This window comes from Cervus elaphus, chromosome 8 (genome assembly GCF_910594005.1).
Source record: "Cervus elaphus chromosome 8, mCerEla1.1, whole genome shotgun sequence".
Lineage (NCBI taxonomy): Eukaryota > Metazoa > Chordata > Mammalia > Artiodactyla > Cervidae > Cervus > Cervus elaphus.
This window is the reverse complement of record NC_057822.1, coordinates 7529023-7549828: the sequence shown is the minus strand read 5'-3', so window position 1 is coordinate 7549828 and position 20806 is coordinate 7529023. Positions and strand designations below refer to the sequence as shown.

Here is a 20806-nt window from a genome sequence, read left to right as displayed (position 1 = left end):
GCTGTGGCCAAACAGACAAGTCAGTGCTGTCTCAGGGAGGAGGCTGTGGAGGTGTGAAACCTGGAAATGAAAATTGTGAAACTAACAAGGATAAACCAGTCTAAACATCAAAATCAAGGTTAAAAGGTTACTATACTAATGAAGGCTGGCTTAATTTCCAAAATAAACAAACATCTCATATAACTCAATTAACAAAAAACCCCAGACAACCCAATCAAAAAATGAGAAGATCTAAACAGACATTTCTCCAAAGAAGACATAACAATATGATGGCCAACAGGCACGTGAAAAGATGCTTAGTGTCACTAATTATCAGACAAAAGCAAATCAAAACTATAACAAGGTATCACCTCACACCAATCAGAATGACCATCATTAAAAAGTCTACAAATAATAAATGCTGGAAAAGATGTGGAGAAAAGGGAACCCTCTTACATTGTTGATGGGAATGAAAATGTAGTCACTACGGAAAACAGTGTGGAGGTTCCTTAAAAAACTAAAAACAGAATTACCATATGATCAAAGCAATCCCATTCCTGGGCATATACCTGGATAAAACGCTAATCTGAAAAGACACATGCATCCCAATGTTCACTGTACCACTATTTATAATAGCTGAGACATGGAAACAACCTGAATGTCCATAAACAGAAGACTGGATAAAGACATGGCATCAAAGATATGCAATACTACTCAGCCATAACAAAGAAAGAAATAACGCCCATGTGCAGCAACAGGGACACAGCTAGAGATGATCACACTGAGTAAGTTAAGAAAGAAAAAGAAATATCACCATGTGACGTCACTTATATGTAGAATTTAAAGTATGACACCAATGACCTTATCTACAAAACACAAGCAGACACAGAAGACAGACCTGTGATTGCCAACAGCAGGGGGCCGGGGTGGTGTGGCAGAAGGATGGACTGGGAGTTTGGACTCAGAGTTTGGAATTAGCAGAGGCCGCTATTTTATATGGAATGGATAAAGAAGGTCCTACTGTATAGCACAGAAAACTATATTCAATATCCTGTAGAAAAGAATATGAAAAAGAATGCATATATATATATATATATAGAATATAGTTGTGTATGTATATACATATATTTATACATATAAATATATATGCGTGTAACTGAACAACTTTGCTGTACATCAGAAATTAACACAACACTGTAATCAACTATACTTCAATAAAATAAATTAAAAATAATAAAGGCTGCTATTTATGGAGCAGTTATACGTATTATATATGTATATATGTCAGGCATGGCACCGAGTCCTTTCCACACATGACCTTTGAGCCACAAATAACTCTATGAAGTGGGTATTATTCTGAGTCCTGTTTTAGCACACAGGTTTGAAGAAGTTTAGTGATGAACAAAAGAAGGCTCAGAGAAGTGAAATAAACTGCCCGAGGTGAGGACCGGAGGATGACTTACAGTCTCTTGATGAGAATCACTCCTCCACGCTGTCTCCCACTGTGTTCTCTGAGGTTGCAGGACTTCAAAGGTGGCAAAAAAAAAAAAAAAAAGTTCCCCACCTTGTAAGTGCTACATTCCCACTGATGACACAGGCAGCTGAGGTTACTTCTAAAAGCCATTTCCACAAGCATATGAATCTCCACCCCTAAGAAGTGGCTACAGACAGACACGGTTAGTAACAGCAATATAACTTAACACCCTTTCATCCGAGTGTTTCAAAGGGCTTCCTCAACCCTAATTACGCCCCAAAGCCCTGTGAAGTGGTGACTGGCTCAACTTCAAGAGAATTAAAGTCAAGCAAGGAAGTTGCCAGCGGCCCAGGGGTTACACAATTTGAACACACATCTACTAGCCACCCTCAAGTGCCTGGTGGAGGGCAATCCAGAGTGGAGGTGCCAACCAGCAGGGCACCTGACATTAAGTTCCTCCTCCAACCTCAGCATTGGAAACTGTGAAATGGTAGCGTCCAGGTCTGCTGGCAGGGAGGGAAGAGGACAGGGCCGGGGGCCTTCATCTCTGAACACCACTAAGAGCTTTCTCAACCCATCAGGCTCTGCTTTTGGCTGAAGAACCACCCCAAGGGTTTTCACTGAAGTTATTCAAAGTGTTAGGTGCTCATAAGTACACGTGAATGGCTAACCCTGAACAGGGATTTGACCTTGGGATCAGTGACTCTGCGTGCTATGAAAACAGAAGGTGCGTATTGAAACCTCGGTGCTTCCACCAAGGGGCAGCTTCTAGCCATGGCTCCAGTAGACCCAAAGATGAAGAGGAAGGACCAGCAAACCCAAAGTCTCTTTCCCCTCTGCTTCAGAAGACCAGCAGACCTGGACTGGGGTTACTGCCTCTGTCACTGATGGCTGTGTGACTTCAAAAGAATTGCCTTAACTCTCTGAGCCTCAGCATCCCCTCTGAAAAATGGAGCTGACTGTAAACCCTTAGGAATATCATGTTATAAGGCACATGCTTAAACATCACTCCACAGGTAATCAATATTAAAACAATTCTAGCTGCTGCTATTATTATTTTTATAATTTTCATTTTTTTCATTATTATTATTAGCAACACCTCTAAGGAACCTTCTGGCCCTGATATGCTCTGATCCAAGAATCGATCTTTTGCCAGCTATAACTCTGAAAGAAAAGAAACTATTCTCAGAAAAGCAGCCAAAGGTCACAGAGGCACGATACCCTGGATATTGGTGTCGGAGTGAAACCTGAGCTCAGACCTCCTGTTTTAATGTCTTCTTCACATCTGCCAACAAGAGTCTCTATTTAAATTCTCTAAGTCCCCTACATACAAGTGCGTTTATAAGTCTAACTCATTTGTAAGTCCAACAAAGTGAGCCTGGGTACCCAATTAACACAATTGGCTATATAGTACTGTATTGTAATAGGTTTATGAAACTTTTCATACAGATAGTACATAAAAAACCAACAAACATAAAAAATGAAGAGAACATCTTTAATCTTACAGTGTAGTACCGTGAAGAGTACAGTACAAGAGCTGGCACACAGAGGCATGCTTGCATCTTTGAAAGCTCACAACTCGAAGGTTCGTAGGGAGGGGACTTACTGTACTATGGTGATAAGACTGTCACTGCCTGCTATTTAAGCTGATCTCCCATAGTCCCTTGAACTTAAAATGCTAACAGGTAAGTATAAACTGCCTTCTAGCTTGCTCTGAGGGTTGAAAGTGTCACAGTGTTAATCTCTCAGCTGCGTCCAACTCTTTGGATCCCATGGACTGTAGCGCACCAGGCTCTTTTGTCCGTGGAATTCTCCAGGCCAGAATACTGACATGGGCTGCCATTCCCTTCTCCAGGGGAGCTTCCTGATCCAGGAATCAAACCCAGGTCTCCCTCTTTGCAGGCGGATTCTTTACTGTCTGAGCCACTCACACGCAAATGCAACGGATGCAGCAGACCGGCTGACATCCCGGCAACACCTGTGACCTGGCTTTAAGCCAGCTCCCTGATGCTTACCTTCCCCAGCAAGTGAGGCATTACCTTCTCTGCTGCCATTTCAACCCTTATTAAATAGTATCAGGGAGAGAAGGGGCCTCACGGAGTGCCTGGCACAACATAGGCAGGAGGAAGTGTGTGTGTGAAAGTCATTCAGTCGTGCCTGACTCTTTGCGACCCCATGGACTGTAGTCCGCCAGGCTCCTCTCTGTCCTTGGGGTTCTCCAGGCAAGAATACTGGAGTGGGTAGCCTATCCCTTCTCCAGAAAGTCTTCCCAACCCAGGAATCAAACGGGGGTCTCCTGCATTGCAGGCGGATTCTGTACCAGCTGAGTCGCCAGGGAAGCCCAGGTAGCAGGAAGCGATGGATAAAACCAAGGGCTCTGGCAGCACACAGACTTGATTCAAATCCCAGTTTTACAACCAGGTAACTGTGGTCTTGGGCCAGTTAACTTATCTCTGTGTGTCAGTTTCCTCATTTGTAAAATGAGGAAATAGAAGTACCTACCTTCTGGGAGTTATAGAGAATGAATAGTCCCTGTTATAGCAAATGCAACTAATGTTAACTGCTGTTATTATGATGACCATAGTAACTGTAAATTGGTTATAAAAGTATAGATAAAGGACCGATATTTTCCTGCCAGGAAGACTGACAAAGGCTTCATGGATAAGGTGATATTTGAGTTGGAGCTGGAAGGGTGGGTAGGATTTCCACAGGCAGAAAACAGGGAATGGTGCAGGCAGTTTCCTAATCTGTAAATCCAGGTCATTCTCATAACCACCCTATGAAAGGAAAGTGAAGTTGCTCAGTTGTGTCCGACTCTTTGCGACCCAGTGGACTGTATGTAGCCCACCAGGCTCCTCCATCCACGGGATTCTCCAGGCAAGAATACTGGAGTCGGTTGCCATTTCCTTCTCCAGGGATCTTCTCGACCCAGGGATCGAACCCAGGTCTCCCGCATCGCAGGCAGACGCTTTAACCTCTGAGCCACCAGGGAAGCCTATAGCATGAACTTAATACAGATGTGTGAAGGAATTACATGACTTTCTCCATGACATAATACCACAAGGGCTTCCCTGATGGCTCAGATGGCAAAGAATCCACCTTAAAATGCAGGAGACCTGGGTTCGATCCCTGGGTTGGGAAGATCCCCTGGAGGAGGGCATGGCAACCCACTCCATTCTTCTTGCCTGGAGAATCCCATGGACAGAGGAGCCTGGCAGGCTACAGTCCCTGGGGTTGCAAAGAGTCAGACATGACTGGGCGACTAAGCATGCACATGTAATACCACAAAGTGACAGAACTGGGGCTGGAAGCCAGGTCTCCCAGATTTCCAAGCCTGTGCTTTAACACTCTACTGTATCTCTCTTTTTGTACCAAATTCTGTCCTGAAGGGTAGCTACTTACCGGAATGTTTTCCCCACCTCCCTCCTAGACTCCTTTCGGGAAGAGCCATCTCAATGACCCAAATTGCTCCTGTCCCACCCAGCACAGGCATGCATATAGCTATGCATATAGCTCAGCTGAAATTCCTACTTGCTACACAGAAGAAACTGAGGTCCAACTTTTGCAGTTTGAGGTAAAGCTTCCAGAGTCAGAGACCCTTGGGGATGCTAGTCATCAGCAGTTCAGCCTGCTGGTCTCTTTCACAGACCACCCTCCCTCAACTATCAGAATTCATTCTCTGCTGGGGTGGGCAAGGGCGGGGCTGTAACTCAGGGCACACTGCTTGTTTCTGAGGTCATCCCGCTGATCAAGGTAGACTTGTGTCCTCTTAATGGTTTCCCCAAAGGTAAGAGACAACACAGGAGTAGTCCACCCAGTCTCAAGCCCACAGCAAGCAAAAAATCCTGTTTGCTGGAGGACTCCACCCCCGGCAGCTACTGATTGGACCAATGTAGACACCTGACCCAAGCTGGGCCAATCAGATCCTCCCTCCTTGGAAGGTGGGTTTAAGAGTTCTAGCATCTTTCAAGCCTCACTGCCCTTCCTGCCCTTGGGTTCTATGAGCTACCAAGCCTTATATTAATTTTTCCTTTTGCTTAAACTTCTCTGAAATGGATTTTTATTTCTTGCAACCAAAAGAGGCTGAACAAAATCAAGGAGGAAAGAGCGAGCTTCCCTTTAGAAACCCCTTTCCCTACCCCCAGGTGGAGTTAACTTCTCCTTCCTCTGGTCTGTGCATCTTCACCTGTTGCTGTTTGTAACCATGAGATATTTCTGAGTCAAGCAGTGAGTCAGATCCCTCCTGCATGCCTAGTCTAATTATATGAACTCTAGTTTCTTATTTTCTATATTTTCGATGCTCTGGCATTTGTGACCTTGCTACCTGAGGAGAAACTGCGTCTCTAGGAGTTACCCAATTCTTAGAGATAGCAAAGGGGCATGCAGTCTGGGATGTTCACGGTAGCATCTGCAGTCACCCCAGATTAGAAACAATCTAAACAGCCAACAATAGGAGGTTCTGTCCCACAAATTTTGATGCAGCAGCTCAACAGATTGGGCAATCATTCAGAAAGCATGCTTCCAACCACCACTCAGTGACATGGGAAATAGTCCATCAACAAGGTTAAGAAAAACAACCAAGATACAAAACTCTTCGACCTCAAATTTGGAATACCGGAAAGAAACAGGAAGGAAATTTACAGAAACAGGAACAAAGGTTGGCTTCAAGTAACTGAGCCGGTGATTTTTTTTTTAAGTCAAACCTTCTTAGGGGGAATGAATTCCTTTTTATGTATTTCAGTGAACATTTCTTTTGATTACACATTCTCTTGTACGCATGGAGGGGCTGCCTGTTTCTGCCAGTGATAAGCACACAGACCCTGGATGTATCTGTTAGCCGATACTGCCCTGTATGACTGTCTCATTAGAAAAATATAAAATTCCGAACCTAAAAAAAAATAAAAGCTCTTGCCTTGTAGGAGAAGGAAGCCTCTCTCACGGGGTTGGCACTGCTTGTGGGCGGGAGCTGCTGGAGCTGCAGGGCTGCACCGTGAGCTCGGTCCATGGCGGGCTCAGGGCACAGACCAGCTGGCCTGGAGCTGGAGCTGCTGCTAAGCCATCGGTCCTGGCGGGGTTCACCTCCTCCCACCAGCCATCGCCTTCTCACGTGGAAAGAGTACTTCAAGGCTCTTTTGGCCAATTTACAGCCTTTTCCTCATCTTCACTCAGAGACGTGCCAGTTCCTAAGTTTCTTCTCAGGCAGACAGATGGGGACGCGTTTCCTGATTCTCGTGGTGCCCTAGCAGGAGGGGAAGAACATTAAAAATGCATGTACAGTGAAACATTGAGCCGGATTTGTTACCTGAGAAGAGATTACCATTAGGACAAAACACAAACTGCCATGAGAAGTGAGGCCATTTAAAAAATTACATCGTGCCTTTGGCCACTTAATAAAGACATGGCTCACCTACCTCAAAACCATCTTCCCCAGTCCTTTAAAATCCCCTTTCCTCTTCTCCTTCACTTCCTTCCTTCTATCATATGTGTGTGTATGTGTGTTAGTTGCTCACTTATGTCCGACTCTTTGCGACCCCATGGACTGTAGCCTACCAGGCTCCTCTGTCCATGGAATTCTCCAGGCAAGAATACTGGAGTGGGTTGCCATTTCCTTCTTCAGGGTATCTTCCTGACCTAGGGATCGAACTGGAGTCTCCTGTATTGCAGGCAGATTCTTCACCATCTAAGCCATAAGGGAAGCCCTCCTTCCATCATATCCTAATTTAAATGCTACCTTTCCATAGGTTCCCCTACATAAGAAGAACACTGCCTGTATCTGCTTCTCTAGGATTCCAAAAAAGAAAAGAAAAAAGTTCCACTGCCATAAAAAAACAAACCATCTTCATTCTGACTTAGAAAGAAGGAATGAGAAGAAAAGTTATCTCTATGGAAGATGGACTAACTGGCCTGCTCCTGAGGGTCTGCCTAGGGTGATATAACATCGGACCAGGAGGCAGAAGATCTAAGGGACCAGATCGTTTTGCCTCTGGGAGTCTCAGCTGCCTCATCTGTAGAACAGGGGTAATAATCTGGCCTCAAGTAAAACCAGCAATGATGGAAATTCCCATTAACTTCATTGGACTGACATTTTCAGGGCATCTCAAGCTTTTCTACCAAATAAAGAAGAAAGAGAAAGTACACCCCTAGTGTTTTGGGGAGCATGGCCAAAACACCTACAAGTGCTAAGGGTTTCTTTGAGGTTCATGTATTAAAAAAAATAAAAAGAAGCATACAAATTAGTTTTCTACTTACAAAGTCTGTTATATTAATATAAAAATATTTTATATTACTTTTGACCTGTCACGTGCTTATCTGTTTCACCTTGGCCAAGTCATTTAACTTTTCAGCAACCTTCCCCTGCTATGAAATATGGATATTCCATGTCCATATGTTGTGAGAATTTGGTGAAATAATGCATATAAAATGCATGTGGTCACAGCAAGTGGTCAATGAATGTCAGTTATAATTAGTATTAATTTTATTCTTACCAGTTTATTGAATTTACCTATGAATACACCTTTCTTTGTCTCAAGCAACAAGTGTTTGAGGGTTTACTACATTCCAAACAGACGAAGTTTCTGACGTGCTTCAAGGCATCAGAAAGGTGCCTCCTATGGCTACCCGCTCCAGTATTCTTGCCTGGAAAGTCCCATGGACAGAGGAGCCTTTTGGGCTACAGTCCATGGGGTTGCAAAGAGTTGGGCACGACTTAGTGACTAAACCACCACCGTCCTACCAATAGCCTCCAGTTCCCTCTGTTTTCTAGTGCCAGGCCCAGGAATTCTGGCTCCTGGTGTGAACAGCACAGTCCTATGATATAGGACTAACACTGCATTCAGTGTCTAGGAGACATCAGATGCAGGGCTCAAGCCAAGGGCAGCACAAAGACCATTTAACCCAGGCTCACTTTGTCAAAGAGCCTCAAAGTTAAATGACTGCTGCTGCCTCTAGACAAGGTTATGTAATCAGTATATATATATATACCTGAAATATACTTATCAGACAAGCTTATAACTCAAATCCCATAACCAGACGTCCCTGACTGTAAAGCCCTATGAATGTTTGTAATCTTGTGAAAAGCATAATTATCCTTCACCATACTTTCATGCCTTAGAAAGGAAGAGTGGCTCCTTCAACCTCTGAGACACTCCTAGAGGCTTTCAGCCTGGACGTGAAGGGGCGCTGAAGCAAAAATTCTGGGAAGCTGTTTGCTGAATCCCCTGTTCAATTGCTGCCTCCCAAGGTCTAGCCTAGAGCCTGGCATGGTGACCTCCATACATACCTATTGACTGGCTCTAGACAGGCCAGCGAAGCACCCGGTACACCAGGGCAGCTTCACAGTCGAGAAGGGAATGGCTTACTCAGGCCTCACCCACTGCAACTCTAGAGATAAAACCCATAGAGCCAGCCCCACCCACAGCACGTCAGAGAAGCCACAGGATGTGCCAAGGGGGTGATGGGAATCCAGGCCTCCTAACCTCCTTCAGATCAGCTGGTCTCTCCAGGTGGGTTTCTGTATTTGCTTTCCTTTGTGGTGGCTGCGGTTGCTCGCATTTAATTATCTTTTTAAAAAGCAGCTTCCCTCTCGTGCCTCAGGAACCCCCAGGCATCTGAGGCATCAGGGCCCACAGAGAGAGAAAACCCCCTCTTCAGCTAGGTAGCATTTTGGACTGAAAGCCTTGGAGGAATTCTATGTTAGTTGTCTTCCCTTATAAGGCACACATTCTTTGCCTAATGACTTTCTTTTCCAGACTGCAAAACACTTTTCCAGGTCTAACATGTGCCCCAGAGGCAAGAAAACCAACTCTGTGTTTCTCACCACCCCTTAAGTTTGAGGCCCACACAGCCATCCGTGAGCACGGGGGTCACTGACTCAAAAAGGGAAAGACAAATCCACTAAGGGATGGCTTTCACTCCACCCCCTAGTCCTCATCTGAGAATTATTTCACCAACCTACAAAGTAGGTTTCCTAGATTAGAGAACCATCGGTCTTGGCTGCTAAGAGTAGGGTCTGTATTAAAATTTGGCTCTATCTAATGAGATGGTTGGATGGCATCACCGACTCGATGGACATGGGTTTGGATGAACTCCGGGAGTTGGTGATGGACCGGGAGGCCTGGCGTGCTGCGGTTCATGGGGTCGCAAAGAGTCGGACACCACTGAGCGACTGAACTGAACTGAAAGAAATAATTCACACACGCCCTTTCCCACCACCTGCCGGTTCAGCTTCTGGTTGCTGAGTGCCAGTTACAGAGTAAGCGCTTTCCCTTTCCTGGGCTTTGGTTCACGAAAGGGTTACCCTCTTCAGTCCCCACCCAATGCGCTGGAAATGACTTCCAGTGGCCAGCACGGACCAAGAATGCGTCCCCCACCCCTACCCCTGCCCTCGTCATCCACCTGCTAACTGCACTATCTGCTATCCCTTGGAAGCCCGAGCCGGTGTTTACAGGCACAATTTTGACTAAGTCACTCCATTTCACTTCCTGATTTGGTCAAGCCTGTCATCGCCTTTATTAAGGCAAACTCATGGCCCTTTCCTCGATGCGAAAAAAAAAAAAAGCAGCATTCTGAGCCAACGAGACCCAAACTGACAAGGCTGGTGACAGCAAGAAGGAAGATGTGTATACTGGGGACGTCAGAGGATCACAAACGCCTTGGCTTTTCCTGAAACCGAAGGCTGAATTCAACCCCATCCCCAAACCCGCCTTAAGTCTAAATCACTACTCACCGGCGGCGTTTCCGCTAAGGCCCACAGATCAGAGGTTTCCGAGACACGACTTGGATTCCTCTATCAAACCGGAGATACAGCCCTCCTAAATTCCTTCCCCGACTCAAGAGATGCAGAGCGGCTGCCGTGTTGGGCTTTCCGAGGCCGCGACTCGATTTACCAGGCCGCCTGTCAGTCAAAAGCTGACGGGCATCTGGCGCCGGCGAGTGGCTTCGAGGAGGAGGCGGGCGGGACAGCCCTCGAGCGTTGATTGGCTGGACCGCAGAGCTCGCTGGACGCGTAGGGGGCGAGCCCTGGGAAGGCGGTGCCCCGCTGGAGCCCAGAGCTCACCTGGAGAGGGGCCCCTCTAGCGGTCACAGGGAGGACGTCGGGCTGGGTCTGGAAGGCTCCAGGTGACTTGCTCACTGCAACTGCCCTTATAGGTGGGCAGCCTGCCCGGGTGTCCTCCCCCGCCCCCCCGGCCTTTACCCTCAGAGCCCTCTCCCGGGCTTTGCTCCTTCTGTTCCCCCACCCCACGATCTCACCAGGTATTCAAATCCTACAGATCTTTCAAGGCCCGGTTCCCCGCCCCCCCCCCCCCCCCTCGAAAGCCACGAGGCGAAAAACATCTCTCCTTGCCTGCCCTCCTGGAACACCTGTTGGCAGCACAATACACCCTTCCGGTAACATCCGCATCTCAGTTCAGTTCTGTCGCTCAGTCGCGTCCGGCTCTTTGCGACCCCATGGCCTGCAGCACGCCAGGCCTCCCTGTCCATCACCAGCTCCCGGAGCCAGTTCAAACTCATGTCCGATGAGTCGGTGATGCCATTCAACCATCTCATCCTCTGTCGTCCACTCTCCACCCCCCCCCCCCCCCCCCGATCTTTCCAGAATCACTGTTTTTTCAAATGAGTCAGCTCTGCGCATCAGGTGGCCAAAGTCTTGGAGCTTCAGCTTCAGCATCAGTCCTTCCAATAGCAATACTTAGAGTCCTGCCATAAGCCTAGCACTTGATAAATGCTTCTGTAATGTACCACTGTAATAGTTCTAACTGCTTCAAGGATATATTGAACAATATATCCTTGTTATTGAACTGATACATTGTTCAATATATTGAACAATCTAGCCGACATTTTATAAGAACCATAATGGGGTACAGCCTTTAAAAACCGTGAATCACTATACTGCCCACCTGTAACATACAGCAACTATCCCTCAACTAAAAATTATTTTTTTGAAAAATAAAATGTATTTTTAAAATAATTAACAGGTACAGGGAGCTTCACTTTTTCACGTTTCATTCCAGATCCTCTCAACAACCCAGTGAGTGAGACGTTGGGCTCACTCCTGTTTCACAGATGAAGACGTGCTATTTGGACAGAGACCTCCACCGTGAGAAAGGGGCAGTTGTGGTGCAGACGCTGACACCGAGTAAGCTCAGAGAGAACGCCCGACAGCGGATCGAGGTTGACAGAATTGTTAGCAGCTGCCCAAACGACAGCGCGGCAGGTGCGAGATTTTATTGGGGGCGTGGGAGGGAGGAGCTGAGATCAGAGGGCCGGGCCGGGGACATGAAGATGTTTGGATTTCACCCTAAGTTTAAAGGGGAGCCCTTGGAGGGTTCTAAGTAGGGGAGTGACAAGATCACTGGTTGCCCATGGAACACTCCACGGCTGTCCCTGTATATTGTTGCCCATTATCAATCTTTTTTCTTTGACTATCATAAAGAGGGCTTCAATGAATGTTAGTTCTTTTAGCTTTATTCCTTGAAGCAGGGTTTCTGGGTGAGCAAAATTCTAAGGCTTTGAGTCTATCACGAGATTTAGGGGGTTGTCTAGATAAGCCTGTATTGTTTCCACACCCATCTTGCCGTAGTAGCCCCCAAATTCTGGCCGCTTCCCAGCGGTTTTTGAAATGCCTCTGATCATTGGCCAACAGCTTTTCACGCTAAAGAAACGAAGGACACCATTGGCTCGAGTTCATCAGGAAGCGGGCAGAAGGTGGAAGCTAGAACGCTAGGCTTGTGGTTGCCATAGCGACAAGGAGGCCGCCGGCCAGATTCAGTCCAGCGGGACAGACGAGGTAGGAAGCCGTCCCTTTTGGGGGGCGAATGCCGGGGTCGTGGGGAGGAGGACACGGCGCACTGCATTAGACGCCGACTGAGATCCCCTCCTGCCGCGTGCGTGATTCCGATGCCAAGCTAGGTGGTACCGCGAGAGCCTGAAGAAATCACTTTTGGAAGTTCCCCTCCCTGGAGGTGTGCCCTCAGAGTCCCCACCTGAAAAGTGGCGATAATAACCAGGGCATGCCTTCCCCGTGGAGCTCCGGTGAGGGGCGTGGGCTGCTGATTCACCCGCCTCAGTCCAGGCGAGTGTACAAACATTTGGGGTTATCTGGCAGCAGGTGGACGGCAAATAGCTAAGTTCTAATCCCAGGTCCACTCCATCTCCTTGCGCGTCCCTCCTCTTTGCTGGGCGCCTTGGTTTACTCATCTGTAAAACGAAAGGGTGTGATTGGAATCTAGAGATCACTGGTGGTGGTGGTGGTGGTTTAGTGGCTAGGTAGAGTCCGACTCTTGCGACCCCATGGACTGTAGCCTGCCAGGCTCCTCTGTGCATTGACTCCTCCAGGCAAGAATACTGGAGTGGGTTGCCATTTCCTTCTCCAAGGGATCTTCCCGACCCAGGAATCGAATCCAGGCACTAGCCAGCTCCTAAAGTTTCTTCCAGCTCTTAGAAATGCTTTTCTCAGCTAAAGAAAAATATCAAATGGATTATTTACCTGAGAGTGCTTAGAAAAATGTAAAATATTTCCAAGATGCACTATAGCATTATAACTGAATTAATAAAAATCTCATATAGTCAAAACTACTCATGTAAACCCCATAAAATTACATAAAAGGTCACAGAATACATGATATATTAGTATATATTGGCATACTTGTACCAATATATATAATAGTATATATTGTATATACTTGTAGTATATATTGGTATACTTGTACAGTAATATACACATTTAAATGTATGAAATATGTAATACTATAAGATAAATGGGGCTTCCCCGGTGGCTCAGACAGAAAGGTTTTTTTTTAAACAGAGATGGTAGAATGAAAACATGCCTATAGTTGTAGTCATGTGAGTTAAATCTTTAAAGAATGTAGCTCCTGATGGAAAGAGTTGTATTATGAGTACATCTGTATTCATTCTAGATGAAGAAGTGAAGTGAAAGTCACTCAGTCATGTCCGACTCTCTACAACCCCATGGGCTATTCGGTCCATGGAATTCTCCAGGCCAGAATACTGTAGTGGGTAACCTTTCCCTTCTTCAGGAGGTCTTCCCAACCCAGGGATCAAACCCAGGTCTCCCGCACTGGAGGCGGATTCTTTGCCAGCTGAGCCACAAGGGAAGCCCATTCATTCTAGATAAACTGTGTCTTTTCCTAGTATTCATCCATTCATTCAAGCCACAAATATTTACTGATCAGTTGCTGTGTGCCAGGAAACAGTCTGGGGATTCAGTGATGAATGTCTTATTGATGAAGATTATAAACAAAAAATATTTTATATATTACATATAAAATATGATGTGGGTAGTGAAATGAGCTTTGAGGAAAATAAAGCAGAGTCAGATGGGGCTAGAGAGACAGGGGTGGTGCTTCCCAAGAGAGAGTGGCCAAGGAAGTCATCCCAAAGGCAGTTTGAGGACAGACCCAGATGAATCTGGTGATAGGGTGAGAAAGTGGTACCCAGTGCAGTGAAGGGAGGAATCCCCATGTTACAAGTGTATTGCAGAAGTGAAGAGGTCCCTTGTGGAGAAGACGATTAGTTTTTAGGAGATAGGTCATGACCACTGCCTTTAAATATCTGAAGAATAGCCACATAGAACAGTGTCTTTTAACCTTTCTGACTGTGATCCGTGGTAAGAAATGTATTTTATATTGTGACCCAGCACATATACATATTCACGTAACAAAAACTTCACAAAAGACTGTTAAGCTGTGACCTACATTTCAAAACTCACCAATGTGAAAGAGGAGTGAAGCTTATTCTGAGCTGATTCAGGCAGGAACTTTCTAGCAATTAGAACTCTTAACAGTGAACTGCCTCAGGAATTTTCAAACTGAGTTCTGGGGAACCCCAGCATCCTGGGGAAATTACAGTTTGAAAATGCTATGCAATATCCTAGTTTTTATGAGACCTGTCATGCAGACTCAGGGGTGATCAATGTCAACATTTAGCATGCTAACATTTAGTGTGTGCTGCTTTAGAGATTATTAGAGCGGTTCAGAGTAAGCAGAAGTCTGATTCTACCTCTTAACTTATGGTATGACCTTGAGTAAGTCACATAACCCCTCCCTCTGACCATCAGTTTTCCTATCTGTAAATGGGGATAATACCTCACTGGATTATTTTAAGGATTGTATAAAATATTCTATAAAGGCATCTAGGAGTGTTAGGGCTCAAGAAATGATAGTTATTATTTTAAACTGTTAATATATTATTAATGTGCATATATTAAAACCGACTGTTAATAAAAGCCTACTGTAGGCCAGGCAGCATTAACTACTTCTTGTGGAGCATAATATTTAATCCTCACAAGCATCTTAAGAAGAAGGTGCTGTTACCAATCTCAGTTTATCAAGGAGAAAGTGGATTCAACAAGTCAAGTGACTCATCCAAAATCAGAACTATTAAGTGGCAGAACCCAGGACTGTTGACCTTGAACACAGGAATGGATACTCTTGATCATTGCACTGGCCCTCACCTGAGAACTGCTTGAACATATGCTGTTGATTAGGAAGGTGGTACATCTTCATTGCTCTTTCTTAGATTCCAGGCCCATGACATCCTGTCATGAACAGTTATACAAGCAAGTGCACCAGTGAGACACACTTGGGCAGTGCTCCGTTCACACCGGGGCTGCACCTTCTCTCATCCTGGCTTCACAGGTATGCAGTAAGGAGGCTGGAAAGCATAGTGTTGTCTTTGGGTGGTAGGAATGGATTGTTTTTTAAATCTTTTAACGTTCTTATCTTTCCCCAAACTGGACAATATGCACATATCACCATTGTCATAGGAAGCTTCAATTTTTTTTCTAATCACCCACAATTCTAGCACACTAGCGCCTTAAAAAAATTACAGCTTTATTACAGCCAGGGAAGTAGATGGTTCTTACCAAGACAACAATAGTGTACTGAAAGGGAATAAGTGATTAGTGGCTGCTTTTATAGACCCTAAAAGAGATTCTGATACTCAAGTAGTGATTGTGCTGTGATCAATACTGACTTATTTCTGTTGTTTTAAATTTCTTTCACTGTTTTGCCAATAATGATATTAAATAATTAGTACAGATTGTCAACCAAAAAGGATTGAGAATTGCTGCTGTGAGGGTGATGGAATAAAGTGAGGAATAAATACTGAAGGACCAAAGAACTGGTAGAGCTTAACATCATTTATTCCATCCTTCATTCATTAGTATTTATAAATGATGTAAATTACTTAGGGGGGGAAAGATGAACAAAATAAAACTCAAGTCTGTTTACGAAAGATTAACTCTGTGAAAATTTAATTATGCTCCTGCCGTTAACAACTGAAAACAGACAAATACATGAAGCATGGCTTTTAGACACTCAACAACAGGGCCCCCAGTTCAGTAATCCCTGAGAGAAGAAAAATCAGGTGAGCCCCACAACTGCTCCAGCTAATGCTGGAGAGAGTTTCTAGGCCACAGTTCAGGGACAGGGAGACCCACGCGAAGTCCAGCTCTCTGAGCTGGGGAGAGAGAAGTCAGGACTCAGGGAGAACAGAGGCTGGAATTTACAGGTAACGGACCGGCCTGCACAGAAGAAGGAAGAGAAATAGGAAGAGAAATAATGGACACAAGCACGCAAAGGCCCTAAGACTGGGGAAAGAGCCACGGAGAGCAGGGTGAGGCCCAGAAATTGTCCATGCGCGCATCTCTGCTCCTTTATACCTCCTCCGGCTTAGGTCACCACCGAGCACTGAGTAGGGCTCCCTGCGCTGCAAGTAGGTTCTCACTCGTCTTCTGTTTTACATACAGTAGCGATCGTATGTCAGCTCCAATCGCCCAGCTCAGCCCATCGCCTGAACAATTTCTGGGTCTTTCTTCCACAGAACTGGGACTACTCAATGTTCCCACAAACCAGGATACAGAGACACTATATTAGATGAGGATTGATTGGGTAGAGTCCATAGAAACATCATGTCTTAGTAGTGGAGATAAATTATTCTCAGAATAAAAACTGTTCTGGATTCACTACGTGTGAAAGTGAAAGTCTCTCAGTCGTGTCCGACTCTTTGCAACCCCACGGACTACAGCAAACCAGGCTTCCCTGTCCTTCACCATCTCCTGCAACTTGTTCAAACTCATGTCCATTGAGTCAATGTTGCCATCCAACCATCTCGTCCTCTGTCGTCCCCTTCTCCTCCTGCCTTCCTGCCTTCGATCTTTTCCCAGCATCAGGGTCTTTCCCAATGAGTCAGCTCTTCGAATCAGGTGGCCAAAGTAATGGAGCTTCAGCTTCAGCATCAGTCCTTCCAATGAATATTCAGGTCTGATTTCCTTTAGGATGGACTGGTTGGATCTCCTTGCAGTCCAGGGGACTCTCAAGAGTCTTCTTCAACACCACAGTTCAAAACGATCAATTCTTTGTCATTCAGCCTTCTTTATGGTCCAACTCTCACATCTATACATGACTCCTGGAAAAACCATAGCTTTGACTATACAGACCTTTGTTGGCAAAGTAATGTCTCTGCTTTTTAATATGTTGTCTACATTTGTCATACCTTGTCTTCCAAAGAGCAAGCATCTTTTAATTTAAAATTAATAAGGTTTACCAAATGTGTTGGTGAGGATGTGTAGCAATTGTAACAAATTACTGATACATGCAACCACATGGGAGAATCTCAAAAGCATTGTGCTAAGTGAAAAAAAGAGACACAAAATGGTATATACTATGTCATTACCCATGTATGACATCTAGAAAAAGGCTACTATTGTGACAGAAAGCCGAGCAGTGGTTGCCAGATGCCAGAGTTGGGGGTTGGATATTGAGTGCAGACAGACATAGGGAGGTTTTTGGGGAGATGAATAAATTTGTATTTTAATTTTCGTGGTATTTTACACAATTGTAAACATTCACCAAAACTTAGAATCGTGCACTTTGAATCAGTGAATTACCATGTATGTGAGTTATATCAATAAGATAAATGTGTAAAATTCAAGCCTCAGGAGCTCTGTAAACAGCACCAACAAAGAACACTTACAGAGTTCCTACTACAGGCAGTGCAATGCGGGATTTAGGGTCGTAGAAGTTGGTAAATCTCAGCCTCTACCCACAAGATTTCTGTTTACCCAGCAAATACAACAGAACCCAATTAACACAATTAACAAAATCGTGAAATGATTCCTACATATGCTGTATTTTGCTGTTTCAGGTGCTTAGAAGAACATGTAGTCGAGTTTTTCATCAAACAAATGGAACGTATCACAGAACTTTGCTAAGATGGACACACAAAAAGACCAACACTCTGGCAAAAAATATTCCAGAACGGCTAAGAAAGTCCAGAAAGGTCTAGTGAACTTTTTAACAGCGGTCTCTGGGAGGGGAGGGGCAGGCTCCTGACGTGTGTTCATTTCAGCATGCAAGAGCAAGTTTTAGGGGAGTTTTAAGTGCTGCTTTAGACCCGTAAGGCTGTCCTTGAGGATATCAAATAGATTGCTTTAGTCATCCCTCCACTGCTTCGAGGGTGATGATTGGAAAGAAACTATGAGAAGAAAGGATGGAGGGGAGAGGAGGAAGAGATCTTACTTTATTTCCTAAAACTTAACCCAAGCCCCCACTATGCTGGTTGTCAGAAAGTTTGACACAAATGACTTGTTTCAAGTTTTCCATCTTTCTCAGTGGACAGAGGTGATGTGGTCATGGGTCACCCATGCAGATAGGTGGAAGATGTTCTGTCTCAGCCCATGCACTCCTCTGGTTTTGTTAGTATGCACTAATCCTGGACTACACCTGGACTTGGGGAATCATGGCCGAGGCTGCAAGTTTTGACATCCTCACTCACTCCACCACTTTTTCTTTTGGGGGGTGGCGGTGGGTGGTGGTTATTACCAGCTCCCTGGTGAGCTTCTACAGTCTCTGCTGCTCTCAGACCCAGAGCTGGACCTTTCTTCCTTCCTCCCATCTTTTGATTTATTGCTGTCTCTTTTTCTTGAATACTTTCAAATTGAAGCTTCATGTATATTCAGAAATAAATCATAATGGTACAGCCTAATGGTCACAAAGAAACCACCACTTACGGAGTCACTTCTCAGACCCAGAAACAGACACTCCACAGCATCCCAGGAGTCCTTGTCCCTTCATGGGCACTGTCCCTCTTCTCTGCAAGTGTCAACACCATAGCTCACCTGACTTTTAATGTCATTAATTACTTTATCACTTTAATATCATTAATTACTTTAGTCTGTTTTGAACTTCCTATAAATCAGATCATACAGTATGAACTCTTTTCTCTCAGGCTTTTTTCCTTCATGTTATGTTTTGAGAGATGTAACTTCATGTTTCATGTTATCAGTAATTAGCTGATTTTCATTGCTGTGAAGTTTTTCTTTGACTGAATATACCATAATTTGTTTATCCTTTATACTATTGAAGGACATTTGGATTGTTTCCAGTTTTGAGCCATGACTAAAAACTTTTGTGACTGTGCTTGTTCTTGTCTTTTGGGAAATATGTGTATATACTCTTTAGGTCTATACCTAGGAGAATTGCTGGGTCATAGAGTGTTTATGATCAGCTTAGTTGATACTACCAGTTTTCCAAAGTGGATGTGCCATTTTTACCTCCTTGTAGAATTCCAGTTGCTCCACATCATCACCATCATTTTTAGCTCATAATGCTTTTAATTTGTATTGTCCTTTGGTCAGTAAGATTGAGCACTTTTTCATATGTTGGCTTATCTTTAGGATATTCTCTTTGGAGAAGTGACTGTTCAAGTTTTTTCTATTGGGTTTTTCTTTTCTTAGGTGTTCTTAAAAACATACTAGAAATACATCCTTTTTGTCTATATGTAAATACCTTCCCTGAGTCTGTGACTTTCCTTTACATTCTCTTCAGTTCAGTTCAGTTCAGTTGCTCAGTTGTGTCCGACTCTTTGTGACCCCATGGACTGCAGCACTCCAGGCCTCCCTGTCCATCGCCAACTCCCAGAGTTTACTCAAACTCATGTCCATTGAGTCAGTGATGCCATCCAACCACCTCATCCTCTGTCGCCCCCTTCTCCTCCCACCTTCAATCTTTCTCAGCATCAGGGTCTTTTCAGATGAGTCAGTTCTTCACTTCAGGTGGCCAAAATACTGGAGTTTCAGCTCCAGCATCAGTCCTTCCAATGAATATTCAGGACTGATTTCCTCTAGGATGGACTGGTGTGCTAATAAAGAGAAGCTCTTGATTTTACTATAGCCCATTGTTGCTTAGTCGTGTCCAACTTCTTGCAATCCCATGGACTGTAGCCTGCCAAGGCTCCTCTGTCCATGGAATTCTCCAGGCAAGAATACTGGAGTGGGTAGCCATTCCCTTCTCCTGGAAATCTTCCCAACCCAGGAACTGAACCTGGGTTTCCCTCATTGCAGGCAGATTCTTTACCATCTGAACCACTAGGGAAGCCCCATAGATAGTGTATATGTCTGTCCTATTTAAGAAATCTTTGCCTATCTCAAAATAGGTTTTTTCTAATAACTGTATTATTTGCCTTTCATATCTAGATCTATGATTCACTTGGAGTTGTTTGTGTGTATGATATGAAAATGTGCAAATCTATTGTCTTCAATATGTTATATCTAATTACCCAGCTCCATTGATTGAAAGAGCATTCTTTTTCGGCCACTCTGCATCGCCATCACTGTTGTTAACCGTGTCTATATATATGCAGGTCTGCTTCTGTGTTCTTTAGGCTGTTCAAATACCACCCTTAATTACTATAACTATATAACAAGCTTTTTTTTTTTTTTAATTTAGTAGCATAAGTCCTTCAACCATGTACTATATTTATCGTGGCTACTCCTGGCTGCACTGAATTTCCACATGCATTTTATTATCTATTTATTTACGGCTACTCTGGGTCTTGGTTGCTCTGCGTGGGCTTTCTCTAGTTGTGGTGAGTGGTGGCTGTTCTTTAGTTGTGGTGTGCGGGCTTCTCATTGTGGCGGCTTCCTAGGGAGCACTGGTTTGGGCTCGGTATTTGCAGCGTGGGCCTAGTCGCTCAGCAGCTCTTGGGATCTCAGCTCCCAGACCAGGACTGAACCCATGTCCGCTGCAGTGGCACATGGATTCCAAACCACTGGACCAGCAGGGAAGTCCCTCCATATACACTTTAGAATCAGCACATTAATGTTCTAAAGAAAATCCCTATTGCCTTTTTGATTTAGATTGCATTGATTCTTGAAGTCAAGTTAGGGATAATTTACATCTTTACAGCACTGAATTCTCCAATCCATGTATATCCTTTCTTTTATTTAAGTCTTCTTAAATTTTTCCCAATAATGTTTTATAGTTATCTGTGTAGAGGACTTGCATATCTTCTATATATCTGTTCTAAGCATTTGATTTTTATACCATTGTAAAT

General features: G+C 44.6%; 2 protein-coding genes across 2 annotated transcripts in view; one reads left to right on the top strand and one right to left on the bottom strand.

Moving 5' to 3' along the window:
• Positions 1 to 10367, bottom strand: part of NIPAL3 (NIPA like domain containing 3) — a 52369-nt gene extending 42002 nt beyond the window's left edge. The window contains exons 1-2 of the mRNA XM_043909250.1: positions 10179 to 10367; positions 6366 to 6692 (exon numbers count right to left, since the gene is read on the bottom strand). Of these exons, the coding sequence (XP_043765185.1) occupies positions 6366 to 6458 (93 nt within the window). The 5' untranslated portion in view covers positions 6459 to 6692; positions 10179 to 10367. The remainder of the gene's footprint in view (positions 1 to 6365; positions 6693 to 10178) is intronic.
• Positions 10368 to 10534: 167 nt separating this feature from the next.
• The window catches only part of STPG1 (sperm tail PG-rich repeat containing 1), a 63509-nt gene continuing 53237 nt past the window's right edge, over positions 10535 to 20806 (top strand). Inside the window, exons 1-4 of the mRNA XM_043910583.1 lie at positions 10535 to 10600; positions 11464 to 11666; positions 12096 to 12239; positions 17618 to 17752. Of these exons, the coding sequence (XP_043766518.1) occupies positions 17686 to 17752 (67 nt within the window). The 5' untranslated portion in view covers positions 10535 to 10600; positions 11464 to 11666; positions 12096 to 12239; positions 17618 to 17685. The remainder of the gene's footprint in view (positions 10601 to 11463; positions 11667 to 12095; positions 12240 to 17617; positions 17753 to 20806) is intronic.